Raw genomic sequence first — 18,965 nt, forward strand, 5'->3', positions numbered from 1 at the left:
CTCCTCCCTTCTCTCCTCCCTTCCTTCCCCCCATCTCCTCCTCCCTTCCTCCCTTCCTCCCTTCCTCCCTCCCTCCCTTCCCTCCCCCCATCTCCTCCTCCCTTCCTCCCTCCCTTCCCTCCCCCCATCTCCTCCTCCCTTCCTTCCTCCCTTCCTCCCTTCCTCCCTTCCTCCCTTCCTCCCTTCCTCCCTTCCCTCCCCCCATCTCCTCCTCCCTTCCTCCTCCCTTCTCTCCTCCCTTCCTTCCCCCCATCTCCTCCTCCCTTCCTCCCTTCCTCCCTTCCTCCCTCCCTCCCTTCCCTCCCCCCATCTCCTCCTCCCTTCCCTCCCCCCATCTCCTCCTCCCTTCCTTCCTCCCTTCCTCCCTTCCTCCCTTCCTCCCTTCCTCCCTTCCCTCCCCCCATCTCCTCCTCCCTTCCTCCTCCCTTCTCTCCTCCCTTCCTCCCTCCCTCCCTCCCTTCCCTCCCCCCATCTCCTCCTCCCTTCCTCCCTCCCTTCCCTCCCCCCATCTCCTCCTCCCTTCCTTCCTTCCTCCCTTCCTCCCTTCCCTCCCCCCATCTCCTCCTCCCTTCTCTCCTCCCTTCCTTCCCCCCATCTCCTCCTCCCTTCCTCCTCCCTTCTCTCCTCCCTTCCTTCCCCCCATCTCCTCCTCCCTTCCTCCCTTCCTCCCTTCCTCCCTCCCTCCCTTCCCTCCCCCCATCTCCTCCTCCCTTCCTCCCTCCCTTCCCTCCCCCCATCTCCTCCTCCCTTCCTTCCTCCCTTCCTCCCTTCCTCCCTTCCTTCCTTCCTCCCTTCCTTCCCCCCATCACCTCCTCCCTTCCTTCCTCCCTTCCTCCCTCCCTTCCTCCCTTCCTTCCTCCCTTCCTTCCTCCCTCCCTTCCTTCCTCCCTTCCTTCCTCCCTTCCTTCCCCCCATCTCCTCCTTCCTCCCTTCCTCCCTTCCCTCCCCCCATCTCCTCCTCCCTTCCTCCCTCCCTTCCTTCCTCCCTTCTCTCCTTCCTTCCTTCCTTCCTCCCTTCCTTCCCCCCATCTCCTCCTCCCTTCCTCCCTCCCTTCCTCCCTCCCTTCCTTCCCCCCATCTCCTCCTCCCTTCCTCCCTCCCTTCCTCCCTCCCTTCCTTCCCCCCATCTCCTCCTCCTTTCCTCCCTCCCTTCCTTCCCCCCATCTCCTCCTCCCTTCCTTCCTCCCTTCCTCCCTCCCTTCCTTCCTCCCTTCCTCCCTTCCTTCCTCCCTTCCTTCCCCCCATCTCCTCCTCCCTTCCTCCCTCCCTTCCTTCCTCCCTTCTCTCCTTCCTTCCCTCCTCCCTTCTTTCCTTCCTCCCTTCCTCCCTCCCTTCCTCCCTCCCTTCCTTCCCCCCATCTCCTCCTCCCTTCCTTCCTCCCTCCCTCCCTTCCTCCCTTCCTCCCTTCCTCCCTTCCTCCCTCCCTTCCTTCCCCCCATCTCCTCCTCCCTTCCTTCCTCCCTTCCTTCCCCCTTCTCTCCTCCCTTCCCTCCTCTCTTATTACCTCCCTCCCTCCCTCCCTTCCTCCCTCCCTTCCTTCCTCCCTTCTCTCCTCCCTTCCCTCCCCCCATCTCCTCCTCCCTTCCTTCCTCCCTTCCTCCCTTCCTCCCTTCCTTCCTTCCTCCCTTCCTTCCCCCCATCACCTCCTCCCTTCCTTCCTCCCTTCCTCCCTCCCTTCCTCCCTTCCTTCCTCCCTTCCTTCCTCCCTCCCTTCCTTCCTCCCTTCCTTCCTCCCTTCCTTCCCCCCATCTCCTCCTTCCTCCCTTCCTCCCTTCCCTCCCCCCATCTCCTCCTCCCTTCCTCCCTCCCTTCCTTCCTCCCTTCTCTCCTTCCTTCCTTCCTTCCTCCCTTCCTTCCCCCCATCTCCTCCTCCCTTCCTCCCTCCCTTCCTCCCTCCCTTCCTTCCCCCCATCTCCTCCTCCCTTCCTCCCTCCCTTCCTCCCTCCCTTCCTTCCCCCCATCTCCTCCTCCCTTCCTCCCTCCCTTCCTTCCCCCCATCTCCTCCTCCCTTCCTTCCTCCCTTCCTCCCTCCCTTCCTTCCTCCCTTCCTCCCTTCCTTCCTCCCTTCCTTCCCCCCATCTCCTCCTCCCTTCCTCCCTCCCTTCCTTCCTCCCTTCTCTCCTTCCTTCCCTCCTCCCTTCTTTCCTTCCTCCCTTCCTCCCTCCCTTCCTCCCTCCCTTCCTTCCCCCCATCTCCTCCTCCCTTCCTTCCTCCCTCCCTCCCTTCCTCCCTTCCTCCCTTCCTCCCTTCCTCCCTCCCTTCCTCCCTCCCTTCCTTCCCCCCATCTCCTCCTCCCTTCCTTCCTCCCTTCCTTCCCCCTTCTCTCCTCCCTTCCCTCCTCTCTTATTACCTCCCTCCCTCCCTCCCTTCCTCCCTCCCTTCCTTCCTCCCTTCTCTCCTCCCTTCCCTCCCCCCATCTCCTCCTCCCTTCTCTCCTCCCTTCCTTCCCCCCATCTCCTCCTCCCTTCCTCCTCCCTTCTCTCCTCCCTTCCTTCCCCCCATCTCCTCCTCCCTTCCTCCCTTCCTCCCTTCCTCCCTCCCTCCCTTCCCTCCCCCCATCTCCTCCTCCCTTCCTCCCTCCCTTCCCTCCCCCCATCTCCTCCTCCCTTCCTTCCTCCCTTCCTCCCTTCCTCCCTTCCTTCCTTCCTCCCTTCCTTCCCCCCATCACCTCCTCCCTTCCTTCCTCCCTTCCTCCCTCCCTTCCTCCCTTCCTTCCTCCCTTCCTTCCTCCCTCCCTTCCTTCCTCCCTTCCTTCCTCCCTTCCTTCCCCCCATCTCCTCCTTCCTCCCTTCCTCCCTTCCCTCCCCCCATCTCCTCCTCCCTTCCTCCCTCCCTTCCTTCCTCCCTTCTCTCCTTCCTTCCTTCCTTCCTCCCTTCCTTCCCCCCATCTCCTCCTCCCTTCCTCCCTCCCTTCCTCCCTCCCTTCCTTCCCCCCATCTCCTCCTCCCTTCCTCCCTCCCTTCCTCCCTCCCTTCCTTCCCCCCATCTCCTCCTCCCTTCCTCCCTCCCTTCCTTCCCCCCATCTCCTCCTCCCTTCCTTCCTCCCTTCCTCCCTCCCTTCCTTCCTCCCTTCCTCCCTTCCTTCCTCCCTTCCTTCCCCCCATCTCCTCCTCCCTTCCTCCCTCCCTTCCTTCCTCCCTTCTCTCCTTCCTTCCCTCCTCCCTTCTTTCCTTCCTCCCTTCCTCCCTCCCTTCCTCCCTCCCTTCCTTCCCCCCATCTCCTCCTCCCTTCCTTCCTCCCTCCCTCCCTTCCTCCCTTCCTCCCTTCCTCCCTTCCTCCCTCCCTTCCTCCCTCCCTTCCTTCCCCCCATCTCCTCCTCCCTTCCTTCCTCCCTTCCTTCCCCCTTCTCTCCTCCCTTCCCTCCTCTCTTATTACCTCCCTCCCTCCCTCCCTTCCTCCCTCCCTTCCTTCCTCCCTTCTCTCCTTCCTTCCCTCCTCCCTTCCTTCCTCCCTTCTCTCCTCCCTTCCTTCCCCCTTCTCTCCTGCCTTCTTTCCTCCCTTCCTCCCTCCCTCCCTTCCTTCCTCCCTTCCTTCCCCCCATCTCCTCCTTCCTTCTCTCCTGCCTTCCTTCCCCCCATCTCCTCCTCCCTTCCCTCCTCCCTTCCTTCCTCCCTTCTCTCCTTCCTTCCCTCCTCCCTTCTTTCCTTCCTCCCTTCCTCCCTCCCTTCCTCCCTCCCTTCCTTCCCCCCATCTCCTCCTCCCTTCCTTCCTCCCTCCCTCCCTTCCTCCCTTCCTCCCTTCCTCCCTTCCTCCCTCCCTTCCTCCCTCCCTTCCTTCCCCCCATCTCCTCCTCCCTTCCTTCCTCCCTTCCTTCCCCCTTCTCTCCTCCCTTCCCTCCTCTCTTATTACCTCCCTCCCTCCCTCCCTTCCTCCCTCCCTTCCTTCCTCCCTTCTCTCCTTCCTTCCCTCCTCCCTTCCTTCCTCCCTTCTCTCCTCCCTTCCTTCCCCCTTCTCTCCTGCCTTCTTTCCTCCCTTCCTCCCTCCCTCCCTTCCTTCCTCCCTTCCTTCCCCCCATCTCCTCCTTCCTTCTCTCCTGCCTTCCTTCCCCCCATCTCCTCCTCCCTTCCCTCCTCCCTTCTTTCCTCCCTTCTCTCCTCCCTTCCTCCCTCCCTTCCTCCCTCCCTTCCCTCCCTCCCTTCCCTCCCCCCATCTCCTCCTTCCTTCTCTCCTCCCTTCCTTCCCCCCATCTCCTCCTCCCTTCCTCCCTCCCTTCCTTCCCCCCATCTCCTCCTCCCTTCCTTCCTCCCTTCCTTCCTCCCTTCCTCCCTCCCTTCCTTCCTCCCTTCCCTCCCCCCATCTCCTCCTCCCTCCTCGGGGGTTTCTACAGTATCAGATATCCCAGTTTTTGTCTCTTTCTGTGAAGACATCGCAGTACTTTCAAGGGCGTTGGCAGCTGCTGGAGTTTCCTCTCGTCTGCACCTCTCTTCATCTATCGATCACTCTCATCCCTGCATCTCTCCCTCCTTTTCCCTCTATCCGAATTAAAACCAGCTCTCTTCTTTCAAGCCTTTCCATCACCATCCACTTATCCTTCTCTGTCTCCCGGTCTCTTGGCCTCTCCCAATGAAACTGCTCTTTGAAGCACAGCCCCTCTCCGGTCCTTCATCTCGACATCTCTTTCTCCAAAACACCATCTGCTGAAGCCTGACATCACATCAATTCTGTTTTATTTTGCCTGTTTCTTATGTTTTGGCTCAGATGCCTTCAGGGAGGTTTTCTCTCCACCTCTGACAAAGCTTCCTTCTTCCCATCACTGTGGATATTAATGAGCATTCGCTGCAAGTTCAAGTCTGTGCTTGTTGGATTTTTATCAGTGAGCGAGCTGTGGATCGTGGAAAATAGAGAGAATTTACTTTAGATGTTACCTTTCTGATTAAAGAGCAGCGAGACTGAGAAATTATTAGAAATCTGTCATTTTCCATCCTGGAAATAACCTGAAATCTTTAGGATTTAGAACATTTTTAAGACATTTTAATGTTTGTTTCTCATCAACAAAGCTTAAGCAGACGCTTTCTTGGTTGTTTCCTTCCATTAAAGCAGCGTTCAGATGATCTTTGGGTGGATTTGATCAACTCTTCAGCTCCATTATCACCCTGCAGCCTTTGCTCATTAAGAATAAGGTTGTTCCTCATGGTGAACAGTGGGAAACATCAGCTGTTCTGAGCTTTCTCTGCATCATATGGCTGGGATGAAGGCCTTTAAGACACCTGATGGAATCAGTCAGGCAGACCATCACAAGACCAAAATAAATCTGATCAGAGATTCAGAATTTACCCTGGAAAGAACCCAAGAGTCTAATGAGCAAAAATCCTGCCAAAGGAGGTTTTAAGGTGATGTTTCTGAGGACGAGGAGCCCCTCCAGCCTCTTTTCAGGAGAGGAAACAAGGACAAACTCAGGGTGGGCTGAGCTACTCCAGCATTTTACATCTGAGCCTCCAGTAGTGGAAGATTTGATTTATTCACCCTCCTCCAGTCACGGAAACTCTGGATACTGATGAGAAGCCAAACTTTTACCGGGTCTGAGCCAGAAATCGACTCACAGGCAACACAGAACATTTAAAGCGTTGAATTAGATTTTAAATAAAGGTCGAATTAAAGTTTTTAATGGTCTGGTGTGAATCTGTTTGGGAACGGAGCTCAAACAGTGAGACTTCTGGTTCTTTTTCAAGGGGAAAGAACATGATGAAGGGTTTTCTGAGGTCTGTGCAAATGTGAAAGATATTAAAATTCTGGGAATAAGTCATCGGACCAAAACCGATAAGCTTGACGTCTTATTTTCTAGCGTCTAACTGAATATCTCAGAGGAGCTTCTATATATTTGATTACAGCTTCGGTTTAATCACTTTACACTCAGAGGAGCTCTTTGACCGGCTTCTGAACCGCCTTGAACATGTTTCCACGACAGATAAACTGATCTGAATAATCCTGGCTCCAATAATTAATGAAGTTTGACTCCTCGATGCCTCCAGATTTCACCTCCAAAGCTGAGTGTCCTGAGAAGAATACGTTAAGTTTTGGTTGATGCTGGGATACCTTTAGTTAAATTTGGGAAGTCTGACTTCTGTTTCTTCTGTCAGAACGACTGAAAACAACATTTTGGTTGAAGTAAAAATGTTATATTCTATAAAGTTATCGGGTTCGTTCATGTTCACGCAGGTTTTTTGCGTATCCTTGTTTCTCTAAATGTTACAGCATTTAGTTAATAAGTTAATATGACCCTTAAAACCACAACAGGTTGGAATAAATCTGAATTATCCTTTAAAGTAGACGTATTGAATATTGATGCAATAAAAGTGGAAAAATGCAGCTTCGGTCTTCATTTTCCGTCTCTCCTGCATTTTGTTTGCATCATTTGTCTGTTTATGCACAGCAGAGAAACACCTACTATAGCTCATGAATGATGTAAGATGCATATTTATCGTACATATTCCTGTTTACTGTGTGTTGTCGTGTGTGCAGAGTTTACAGGTGTCACTGTATCGACCCCCCCCCCCCCCCCCCGCATATGTGGGCTGGATAATGGAGACATCAATTATTCAACAACGACACAGTCCATCACATTAAATACCATTCACTGTGACTGTGTGTGTGCATGTGGACACGAATATGATGTGTAATTGTATTTCTTCATTTTCGGCCTGACATTTACTCCAAATGTACTAATCTTCAATTATTCATTAGCTGCTCAGAGAGAGGCAGAACAACATCGAGCCAGAGTGAAGAAAGACTGTGTTGCATTTAGCTGATATTGGTGTGTTTGAATGGGTTTTGAATCACTTTGTCAACTGCAGGATTAGCAGAAAGGAAATGGTAGAGAGACAGGAAATGGGAATATGAAGTGAGAAGTTGAAATAAGGATTAGTAGAGACAGGATGATGAGGAAAGAGCAAAGAAAGCAGGAAAAGGACAGAACCATAGGAAATGGAGCTGAAGAGGAGTAAATGGCTGCAAACTGATCAAGACAAAAAACAGGAACAACGGAAAATACAAACAGCATTAAAATGTTTGCATAGAAAAACTGATTTTAGTGTTGAATGAGTTGTAATAATCTTTTTCCACATGGCAGATTAAAAGTAACATATAAAAAAAAGCCTTTTTTAGAAGAAACTGATGATAAAAAACTAACCTAAACCTAAACCTAAACACTGTTTCCATAAAAAAGATATTTACATGTAAAGTGGTTGATCAAAGAAAACATTAGCATAAAAACAACTTTGACATAAAAATACTAACATTAGCTTAGAAATGTTTTAGAAAAAAATAGCTTTTACTTAGATAAAATTCTTACACTAAAAACCAGGAAACTGCATTATAAATGACAAAAAGCAGCATTAAAAAACGTTAGCACATAGCCGGTTAGCTTAGCATCACATAGCATCTGTATAAAAAAAAGCCTGAAAGTTTTTTTTAGAAGAAACTGATGATAAAAAACTAACCTAAACAAAAACTGTTTGCATAAAAAAGGTATTTACATGTAAAGTGGTTGAACAAAGAATACATTAGCATAAAAGTTGTTAGCTTAGAAAAAACAACTTTGACATAAAAATACTAACATTAGCTTAGAAATGTTTTAGAAAAAAAATTGCTTTTACTTAGATAAAATTCTTACACTAAAAACCAGGAAACTGCATTATAAATGACAAAAAGCAACATTAAAAAACGTTAGCACATAGCCGGTTAGCTTAGCATCACATAGCATCTGTATAAAAAAAAGCCTGATACAGTTTTTTTAGAAGAAACTGATGATAAAAAACTAACCTAAACAAAAACTGTTTGCATAAAAAAGGTATTTACATGTAAAGTAATTGATCAAAGAATACATTAGCATAAAAGTTGTTAGCATAGAAAAAACAACTTTGACATAAAAATACTAACATTAGCTTAGAAATGTTTTAGAAAAAAAATAGCTTTTACTTAGATAAAATTCTTACACTAAAAACCAGGAAACTGCATTATAAATGACAAAAAGCAGCATTAAAAAACGTTAGCACATAGCCGGTTAGCTTAGCATCACATAGCATCTGTATACAAAAAAAATAGTGTGAAAAACAGTGAATATTAAAAACTGTTCACATTAAAAATTCTTACACTAAAAACCAGGAAACTGCATTATAAATGAGTGTTCAAAGAACTAACAAAAAGCAGCATTAAAAGACGATAGCACAGAGCCGGTTAGCTTAGCATCACATAACATCTGTATACAAAAAAAATAGTGTGAAAAACAGTGAATATTAAAAACTGTTCACATAAAAATAAAAGCAAGAATCAAGCGAACATTTTTAGAAAATACCTGCGAACATCGAAAAACTGGCGTTAGCTTTAAAGCTAGCTAATGTTAGCCAAAATCTCGTTAATGACTGCGCTTGAATACTAATCTTTAAAAGTCTGCTTTGATAAAAAAGGGAAGGAGGGAAACCAGCAGAAATGTAATAATTATCCAGGTAACGCTCAGAGAAAAACAACTTCAGTTAAAAATGATTATTTCCCTTTTTCTCTGTGTTTCAGGACTGGTAGGCGGAGCCAGTGCTACCGCATCATCTACCGCCACATGGAGCGAACTCTGACCCAGCAGGAGGTCCGACTCGTCCACGAGCAAATCGAGCGCACCGCCGAAACCGAGCTGGGCGTGCAGGGCCGATACTGAGTCACGCTCAGAGGCGTTAAAGCAGCTCGCCGCTGTGATGTGTCGCCGCAGGGAGAAACGTGTCGGCTTCAATGAAGGCGTCGCTCTCTGCTTTTTGATGCTCTCTCAAGCAGCAGCTCGTCATCCTCTCTGGTGTGTTCTCTCCTCTTCAGGCTGAAATGTGCGAATTTGACGTGTGTCACCTTTGATTTCCAAAAACATCCTCCTCCGTCTGGCTGCTGAGTCCTGAGCAGCTGCAGTTTGTGACACTTTAAACTGTTTTTGAGAGACGTCAGAGCAAATTTATGCCCTCTGAAACCGGCTGAAACTGACCTCAGGAAGGGATTCGATTTCTTTCAAAGTTTAATGATGGTATGATTTGTGAAAATATGACCCATTTATCTGCATAAAGTTGACATTTTCGACATTTTCAGTGAATTTGTCCTGAGCAGCTGCAGTTTGTGACACTTAAAACGTCAATTTATTCAGAATAAACCTGCTGAAACTGACCTCGGGAAGGGATTTGATTTCTTTTCAATTCAATTCAGTTTTATTTATAAAGCGCCAAATTACAACAATTGTCATCTCAAGTCCAATTCAAACCAATTGGAATTCAATTTGTTATAATCATAATCCAATTAAATGGATTAATGGATTAAAAAATAATCCAATTCATTCATATGGAGCCAATTCAAAAATAATATCCCAGCTAAGGAAACCAACAGATTGGACCGAAACTTGTCTTCAGTCCAATCTCTCTTTCTTTCAAAGTTTAATGATGGTATGATTTGTGAAAATCTGACCCATTTATCTGCATATAAACGACATTTTCAGTGAATTTGTCCCTCAAACCCTGAAAATTTCTGAATAGAACACCTGCTGAGCAGAAGCTGTGCAGCTTCTGGCTGATTTGAGCGAATATCAGATGAGTTTCACTTAGAAAAGTCTCAGAAAATATAGTTTTTCAACTGGAAAACTTCCTTAGATTCGCCAGAAGAAGTCGTCTTAAAATCCACTTTTTCCACTAAACTTGGAACCTTTTCTGGAAAAGTCTGTTTATTCGGCAGGTGGTTGTCGGGGCGGATGGTGGGCGAACAAAGCCGAGCAGCCGGGCTGACGTCCAGCTGTTCGAGCAACAAAAGACTTTGGATTTCTGTCACTTAAAGTCTTTTTGGGGGATAATTATCCACGAGTTTTTCCTCAGCTCCTTCTCATCTGTGTTTCCACCATAAAGATTAAGCAGATTAATCAAGAATTATTGACAACCTTTAAGATTTGAGCAGAGATGGAGGTTAAATGGACAGATGGAGCTGCTTATTGTTCTAAATGGAATAATAAAACGCTGCAGAGCTGATTAAAACATCTTTCTACATGTATTCATTAACAATATGATGACTTTTTTAAAGACAATTTAACCACGTTTTCTTCCAGAAGCTTTTCCTGTTCCAGATTAGCTGAATTTGAATGTAAATTATGGGAAAATCTGTCATTGAGGAGAGATTAAAACACTGAACTCTGCTGTTTGAGGCTCATATAAAACATGAAGTCGAGTTTTTCCTTTTCTGCTTCGTTAAAGCTGTGTGTTGGAGTCTTCTGACGGGTTTGTATGTTTAGATGAAAACATTAAAACAGTTTGAGTACATTGTTCTGTGTCAGTTACTGTTTGACTTTATGTGAAATGGATTAATGGGATGAACAGGTTTTCTGCACATGGATGTTACACCGCTCTGAAAAAATCTTCAAAAATGGGATTATTATTGAAATTAAACTGGTTTATAGTCTATATTCCGTGTTCTACGTCCCTCTCCAGTGAATAGCCACAGCCCAAAACCTCCAGAAGGTAAGAAGTGCCGAGAGGTCGGTTCAGGAAGAAGATCCAAGATGTCAACGTCATCATTGAGGTTTGCAGCTTTGGTTTCTGCACAGCTCTCTTAAGGTCCCACCACAGCATTTCAGTCAGGCTGAGGTCTGGACTCTGACTGGACCATTGCAACACCTTGATTCTTTTCTTTTTCCCACATTCTGCTGTAGATCTGCTGCTGTGTTTGGGATCTTTGTCCTGTTGATGAGCCAGTTTCAGCCCAGCTTTAGCTGTGGGACAGATGGCCTCACATCTGACTCTAGAATACTTTGGTATCCAGAGGAGTTCATGGTGGACTCAATGACTGCAAGGTGCCCAGGTCCTGTGGCTGCAGAACCAGCCCAGATCATCAGCCCTCCACCACCGTGCTTGACAGCTGGTATGAGGTGTTTGTGCTGATATGCTGTGTTTGGTTTCCTCCAAACGTGCTGCTGTGCATTAGGACCAAACATCTCCACTTTGCTCTGGTCTGTCCAAAGGACATTGTTCCAGAAGTCTTGAGCTTTGTTCAGATGCAGCTTTGCAAACCTAAGCTGTGCTGCCATGTTCTTTTTAGAGAGAAGAGGCTTTCTCCTGCAGCCCTTCCAAACAAGCCATCCTTGTTCAGTCTTTTTCTAACTGTGCTGTCATGACCTTTAACCTTTAACATGCTAACTGAGGCCTGTAGAGTCTGAGATGTAGCTCTGGGCTTCTTCACCTTGGGGTGACCTTTAACCTTTAACATGCTAACTGAGGCCTGTAGAGTCTGAGATGTAGCTCTGGGCTTCTTCACCTTGGGGTGACCTTTAACCTTTAACATGCTAACTGAGGCCTGTAGAGTCTGAGATGTAGCTCTGGGCTTCTTCACCTTGGGGTGACCTTTAACCTTTAACATGCTAACTGAGGCCTGTAGAGTCTGAGATGTAGCTCTGGGCTTTTTCACCTTGGGGTGACCTTTAACCTTTAACATGCTAACTGAGGCCTGTAGAGTCTGAGATGTAGCTCTGGGCTTTTTCACCTTGGGATGACCTTTAACCTTTAACATGCTAATTGAGGCCTGTAGAGTCTGAGATGTAGCTCTGGGCTTCTTCACCTTGGGGTGACCTTTAACCTTTAGCATGCTAACTGAGGCCTGTAGAGTCTGAGATGTAGCTCTGGGCTTTTTCACCTTGGGATGACCTTTAACCTTTAACATGCTAACTGAGGCCTGTAGAGTCTGAGATGTAGCTCTGGGCTTCTTCACCTTGGGGTGACCTTTGACCTTTAACATGCTAACTGAGGCCTGTAGAGTCTGAGATGTAGCTCTGGGCTTTTTCACCTTGGGATGACCTTTAACCTTTAACATGCTAACTGAGGCCTGTAGAGTCTGAGATGTAGCTCTGGGCTTCTTCACCTTGGGGTGACCTTTAACCTTTAACATGCTAACTGAGGCCTGTAGAGTCTGAGATGTAGCTCTGGGCTTTTTCACCTTGGGGTGACCTTTAACCTTTAACATGCTAACTGAGGCCTGTAGAGTCTGAGATGTAGCTCTGGGCTTTTTCACCTTGGGATGACCTTTAACCTTTAACATGCTAATTGAGGCCTGTAGAGTCTGAGATGTAGCTCTGGGCTTCTTCACCTTGGGGTGACCTTTAACCTTTAGCATGCTAACTGAGGCCTGTAGAGTCTGAGATGTAGCTCTGGGCTTTTTCACCTTGGGATGACCTTTAACCTTTAACATGCTAACTGAGGCCTGTAGAGTCTGAGATGTAGCTCTGGGCTTCTTCACCTTGGGGTGACCTTTGACCTTTAACATGCTAACTGAGGCCTGTAGAGTCTGAGATGTAGCTCTGGGCTTTTTCACCTTGGGATGACCTTTAACCTTTAACATGCTAACTGAGGCCTGTAGAGTCTGAGATGTAGCTCTGGGCTTCTTCACCTTGGGGTGACCTTTAACCTTTAACATTCCAGATAGTCTGGAAATGGCCTTAGACCCAGATTTATTACCGATTATTACTCATGAATTAATTCAGTTTCCCGTTTATCTCAATGACACAAACTCACAAAACACGCTTTTACTCTCCGGCCTTCGACCCAGTGTCCGGACACCTTGACTGTGATCTTATTCAACTTTTTATTTACTCCTTTGCTCATATTTCTTCAGGTCTTGCTGTATTTCTGCTGTAGACATAAAGCAGTGTGTCATGGGGCCATTTGGACGGCTAAACCTTCCTCTAAGCTCACATTTAAACCCAGAGAGAGCTCAGAGTCTGCCTGAAAGAGTCCCCGCAAAGATAGAAATGCAACTGCGCGCTCATTTGAATAAAGCTCATTAGGAAACACTCCCTCAGCACACTGTCAGCGAGCTGAGGCTGCTGCGATCATACGCCGCCACCCTGCCAGTCAGGCTGCCGGAGGCTGGCGGCGGCGGGCGGCGGCGCTCCTCACTCCGGTCGAGTTAAAACGGAGCTCTGACAGTTTGAGGCCAAGCTTAGAGTCCAAACGGTGTCCGGTTTGGACCGTTTGGATCCGTCTGAGCGATCAATTTCAGAACAATTTAGAGTGATTTTGGGTAACTCCTGATTTTACAGCAACTGGTGAAGGTTTAAAGACATTTCAAAGGGATTTAAAGGTGTTTCTGACCTGATATCTGGTGTTTAAACTCTGATTTTATCAGAGATTTACTGGTTTTCCATGAAATCAGAACACTTTACGGGTTCCAGGTTCCAGGCTCCAGGGCCTTGATTCTCACCAGATGTGGTGTTTAAACTCTGATTTTATCAGAGATTTACTGGTTTTCCATGAAATTAGCTTCATTCGAACATTTTACAGGTTCCAGGCTCCAGGTTCCAGGCTCCAGGTTCCAGGTTCCAGGCTCCAGGTTCCAGGCTCCAGGACCTTAATTCTCACCAGATGTGGTGTTTAAACTCTGATTTTATCAGAGATTTACTGGTTTTCCATGAAATCAGAACACTTTACGGGTTCCAGGTTCCAGGCTCCAGGGCCTTGATTCTCACCAGATGTGGTGTTTAAACTCTGATTTTATCAGAGATTTACTGGTTTTCCATGAAATTAGCTTCATTCGAACATTTTCCAGGTTCCAGGCTCCAGGTTCCAGGCTCCGGGGCCTTAATTCTCACCAGATGTGGTGTTTAAACTCTGATTTTATTAGAGTTTCACCAGTTTTCCATTAAATCAGCTTCATTTGAACACTTAACAGGTTCCAGGTTCCAGGTTCCAGGCTCCGGGGCCTTAATTCTCACCAGATGTGGTGTTTAAACTCTGATTTTATTAGAGTTTTACCAGTTTTCCATGAAATCAGCTTCATTCGAACATTTTCCAGGTTCCAGGCTCCAGGACCTTAATTCTCACCAGATGTGGTGTTTAAACTCTGATTTTATTAGAGTTTCACCAGTTTTCCATTAAATCAGCTTCATTTGAACACTTTACGGGTTCCAGGTTCCAGGTTCCAGGCTCCGGGGCCTTAATTCTCACCAGATGTGGTGTTTAAACTCTGATTTTATCAGAGTTTTACCAGTTTTCCATGAAATCAGCTTCATTTGAACACTTTACAGGTTCCAGGCTCCAGGCTCCAGGACCTTAATTCTCACCAGATGTGGTGTTTAAACTCTGATTTTATCAGAGATTTACTGGTTTTCCATGAAATCAGAACACTTTACGGGTTCCAGGCTCCAGGTTCCAGGCTCCAGGACCTTAATTCTCACCAGATGTGGTGTTTAAACTCTGATTTTATCAGAGTTTTACCAGTTTTCCATTAAATCAGCTTCATTCGAACACTTTACGGGTTCCAGGTTCCAGGTTCCAGGCTCCGGAGCCTTAATTCTCACCAGATGTGGTGTTTAAACTCTGATTTTATCAGAGTTTTACCAGTTTTCCATTAAATCAGCTTCATTCGAACACTTTACGGGTTCCAGGTTCCAGGCTCCGGAGCCTTAATTCTCACCAGATGTGGTGTTTAAACTCTGATTTTATCAGAGATTTACTGGTTTTCCATGAAATCAGCTTCATTCGAACATTTTCCAGGTTCCAGGCTCCAGGTTCCAGGCTCCGGGGCCTTAATTCTCACCAGATGTGGTTTAAACTCTGATTTTATCAGAGTTTTACCAGTTTTCCATGAAATCAGCTTCATTCCAACACTTAACAGGTTCCAGGCTCCAGGTTCCAGGCTCCAGGCTCCAGGCTCCAGGTTCCAGGCTCCAGGTTCCAGGCTCCAGGGCCTTAATTCTCACCAGATGTGGTGTTTAAACTCTGATTTTATCAGAGTTTTACCAGTTTTCCATGAAATCAGCTTCATTTGAACACTTTCCAGGTTCCAGGCTCCAGGTTCCAGGGCCTTAATTCTCACCAGATGTGGTGTTTAAACTCTGATTTTATCAGAGTTTTACCAGTTTTCCATGAAATCAGCTTCATTCGAACACTTTACGGGTTCCAGGCTCCAGGTTCCAGGCTCCAGGACCTTAATTCTCACCAGATGTGGTGTTTAAACTCTGATTTTATCAGAGTTTTACCAGTTTTCCATGAAATCAGCTTCATTCGAACACTTTACGGGTTCCAGGCTCCAGGTTCCAGGTTCCAGGTTCCAGGGCCTTGATTCTCACCAGATGTGGTGTTTAAACTCTGATTTTATCAGAGTTTTACCAGTTTTCCATGAAATCAGCTTCATTCGAACATTTTCCAGGTTCCAGGCTCCAGGTTCCAGGCTCCAGGACCTTAATTCTCACCAGATGTGGTGTTTAAACTCTGATTTTATTAGAGATTTACTGGTTTTCCATGAAATCAGAACACTTTACGGGTTCCAGGCTCCAGGTTCCAGGACCTTAATTCTCACCAGATGTGGTGTTTAAACTCTGATTTTATTAGAGTTTTACCAGTTTTCCATGAAATCAGCTTCATTCCAACACTTTACAGGCTCCAGGCTCCAGGTTCCAGGCTCCAGGACCTTAATTCTCACCAGATGTGGTGTTTAAACTCTGATTTTATTAGAGATTTACTGGTTTTCCATGAAATCAGAACACTTTACGGGTTCCAGGCTCCAGGCTCCAGGTTCCAGGACCTTAATTCTCACCAGATGTGGTGTTTAAACTCCGATTTTATTAGAGTTTTACTGGTTTTCCATGAAATCAGAACACTTTACGGGTTCCAGGCTCCAGGCTCCAGGTTCCAGGACCTTAATTCTCACCAGATGTGGTGTTTAAACTCCGATTTTATTAGAGTTTTACTGGTTTTCCATGAAATCAGAACACTTTACGGGTTCCAGGCTCCAGGCTCCAGGTTCCAGGACCTTAATTCTCACCAGATGTGGTGTTTAAACTCCGATTTTATTAGAGTTTTACCAGTTTTCCATGAAATCAGCTTCATTTGAACACTTTCCAGGTTCCAGGCTCCAGGTTCCAGGACCTTAATTCTCACCAGATGTGGTATTTAAACTCTGATTTTATTAGTTTTACCAGTTTTCCATGAAATCAGCTTCATTTGAACACTTTACGGGTTCTAGGCTCCAGGTTCCAGGACCTTAATTCTCACCAGATGTGGTGTTTAAACTCTGATTTTATCAGAGTTTTACCAGTTTTCCATGAAATCAGCTTCATTTGAACACTTTACAGGTTCCAGGCTCCAGGCTCCAGGACCTTAATTCTCACCAGATGTGGTGTTTAAACTCTGATTTTATCAGAGCTTTACCAGTTTTCCATTAAATCAGCTTCATTTGAACACTTTACAGGTTCCAGGCTCCAGGTTCCAGGCTCCAGGACCTTAATTCTCACCAGATGTGGTATTTAAACTCTGATTTTATCAGAGTTTTACCAGTTTTCCATGAAATCAGCTTCATTTGAACACTTTACAGGTTCCAGGCTCCAGGTTCCAGGTTCCAGGGCCTTAATTCTCACCAGATGTGGTATTTAAACTCTGATTTTATTAGTTTTACCAGTTTTCCATGAAACCAGCTTCATTTGAACACTTTACAGGTTCTAGGCTCCAGGTTCCAGGTTCCAGGGCCTTAATTCTCACCAGATGTGGTATTTAAACTCTGATTTTATCAGAGTTTTACCAGTTTTCCATGAAATCAGCTTCATTTGAACACTTTACAGGTTCCAGGCTCCAGGCTCCAGGACCTTAATTCTCACCAGATGTGGTGTTTAAACTCTGATTTTATCAGAGCTTTACCAGTTTTCCATTAAATCAGCTTCATTTGAACACTTTACAGGTTCCAGGCTCCAGGTTCCAGGCTCCAGGACCTTAATTCTCACCAGATGTGGTGTTTAAACTCTGATTTTATCAGAGCTTTACCAGTTTTCCATTAAATCAGCTTCATTTGAACACTTTACAGGTTCCAGGCTCCAGGTTCCAGGTTCCAGGGCCTTAATTCTCACCAGATGTGGTATTTAAACTCTGATTTTATCAGAGTTTTACCAGTTTTCCATGAAATCAGCTTCATTTGAACACTTTACAGGTTCCAGGCTCCAGGCTCCAGGACCTTAATTCTCACCAGATGTGGTGTTTAAACTCTGATTTTATCAGAGCTTTACCAGTTTTCCATTAAATCAGCTTCATTTGAACACTTTACAGGTTCCAGGCTCCAGGTTCCAGGGCCTTAATTCTCACCAGATGTGGTATTTAAACTCTGATTTTATCAGAGCTTTACCAGTTTTCCATTAAATCAGCTTCATTTGAACACTTTACGGGTTCCAGGCTCCAGGTTCCAGGCTCCAGGACCTTAATTCTCACCAGATGTGGTGTTTAAACTCTGATTTTATCAGAGCTTTACCGGTTTTCCATGAAATCAGCTTCATTCGAACATTTTCCAGGTTCCAGGCTCCAGGTTCCAGGGCCTTGATTCTCACCAGATGTGGTGTTTAAACTCTGATTTTATCAGAGCTTTACCGGTTTTCCATGAAATCAGCTTCATTTGAACACTTTCCAGGTTCCAGGCTCCAGGCTCCAGGTTCCAGGACCTTAATTCTCACCAGATGTGGTGTTTAAACTCTGATTTTATCAGAGTTTTACCAGTTTTCCATGAAATCAGCTTCATTTGAACACTTTCCAGGTTCCAGGCTCCAGGCTCCAGGTTCCAGGACCTTAATTCTCACCAGATGTGGTGTTTAAACTCTGATTTTATCAGAGTTTTACCAGTTTTCCATGAAATCAGAACACTTTACGGGTTCCAGGCTCCAGGCTCCAGGCTCCAGGACCTTAATTCTCACCAGATGTGGTGTTTGAGGAGCTTTTCAGGCCAGATTTATTCTCTCTTTGTGGCTTTGATGCTGCAGGTTGTTCTCGGCCTGACTGATCGTGTTGTTAGAGTAAATAACTCATTACAGGATGAGGACATTGTGCTTTTTCTTTACTCTGTGTGTGAGTACAGCCTCCCGGGTCCTGGGGACTGTTTGATATTACAGTCGGTTGAATAGGATTTGCTGTAATTACAGTTAAAATGTCTCCCGCAGCCTGATGTTCGCTGTGTTTCTGAACGTGAGGTTTGTATCCGGAGCAGATCAAACCATAAAGTCCGTCTTTCTGCAGCTTCCTGTCTGTTAGCTGCAGGTCCTGAGAGCTTCGCCCTCAGAGTGCCTGCTGAGAACTGACTGGATCTTCTACAGCGTGACCTCAGCCAGGACAAAACCTCACGAGTTCAGGGTTGGTCCTGAGGATTTGGGCTGCTTCAGAGATGACCAACAGGCCTATTTTTGAGCTTTGGTGGCGTCCAGAAAGAATTTGGAAATGTTTCCTGGAGATTTTAAGCTTGTTTGATGATGCTCCTGGAAGTTTAATGATGGTTTAATGATAATTTAATGATGGTTCAAATAATTCAGGGAGATTTCAGGCAACTCCAGGTCACCTGAGAAGATTTCCAGGAGTTTCAAATACATCTGAGTGAGATTCAAGGATAATTCTGGATTATCCAGGATACCTGGAAATAATCCTGGAGTCAAAATAAGAATTAAATGTCAGGTCACATCATGCTGTGAGATTATTTTTCACAGAAATGGAGAAAATGTTTTCATTTTCAGACTTTTCAAGAAATTGTGTCAAATTCTTTGATTTATTTCATCTTTTTGGGGGATTTTTGGGAAACTTTAGATGATTCAAGCGTTTATCATCTCTGGAAAAATCAATGATTTACACTGATTACTTAGGCTGATCAGACATGAGTTTCAAGGATGTTCCATGTTATTCAAGGTTCTTTTTGGAGGATTCAAGGATGGAAGTTATTTAATTATTTATTTTTCTTAGAAAAAGGATCATTTAAAGCGATTTGAGGGAATTTTCTGACTGTTCCTGAAGAATCTAAAAGATTCTTTTGCCTTCAGTTCTGAATGTTTATCTGTTTCTGATCAATAACTGTTGATTCATGATTAAATGTTAATAAAACAAAGCAGTTCAGACTGTTGGTGACGAGAGGAGCTGAACTGAGACCAGATCCTCAAAGTAAAACGATTCTGGAGAAGTTCTGAGCTTTTTAAAACTTGAAATCCAGACTCTGGATGTTTCTGCAGCTCCAGCTTC

The 18,965-nt window shown here is 46.0% G+C and overlaps 1 protein-coding gene across 3 annotated transcripts in view; it reads left to right on the top strand.

Annotated features, from left to right (window-relative positions):
• Positions 1–10,270, top strand: part of fars2 (phenylalanyl-tRNA synthetase 2, mitochondrial) — a 175,326-nt gene extending 165,056 nt beyond the window's left edge. For all 3 annotated transcript variants that reach the window (XM_072379016.1, XM_072379017.1, XM_072379018.1), the window contains one exon: positions 8,506–10,270. In XM_072379016.1, coding sequence (XP_072235117.1) covers positions 8,506–8,644 — 139 coding nt within the window. In that variant the 3' untranslated portion in view covers positions 8,645–10,270. The remainder of the gene's footprint in view (positions 1–8,505) is intronic.
• Positions 10,271–18,965: the final 8,695 nt, after the last annotated feature.

The sequence above is a fragment of the Leuresthes tenuis genome, unplaced genomic scaffold (genome assembly GCF_036924035.1).
Source record: "Leuresthes tenuis unplaced genomic scaffold, fLeuTen1.0.hap1 SCAF_24, whole genome shotgun sequence".
In the NCBI taxonomy this organism is placed as follows: domain Eukaryota; kingdom Metazoa; phylum Chordata; class Actinopteri; order Atheriniformes; family Atherinopsidae; genus Leuresthes; species Leuresthes tenuis.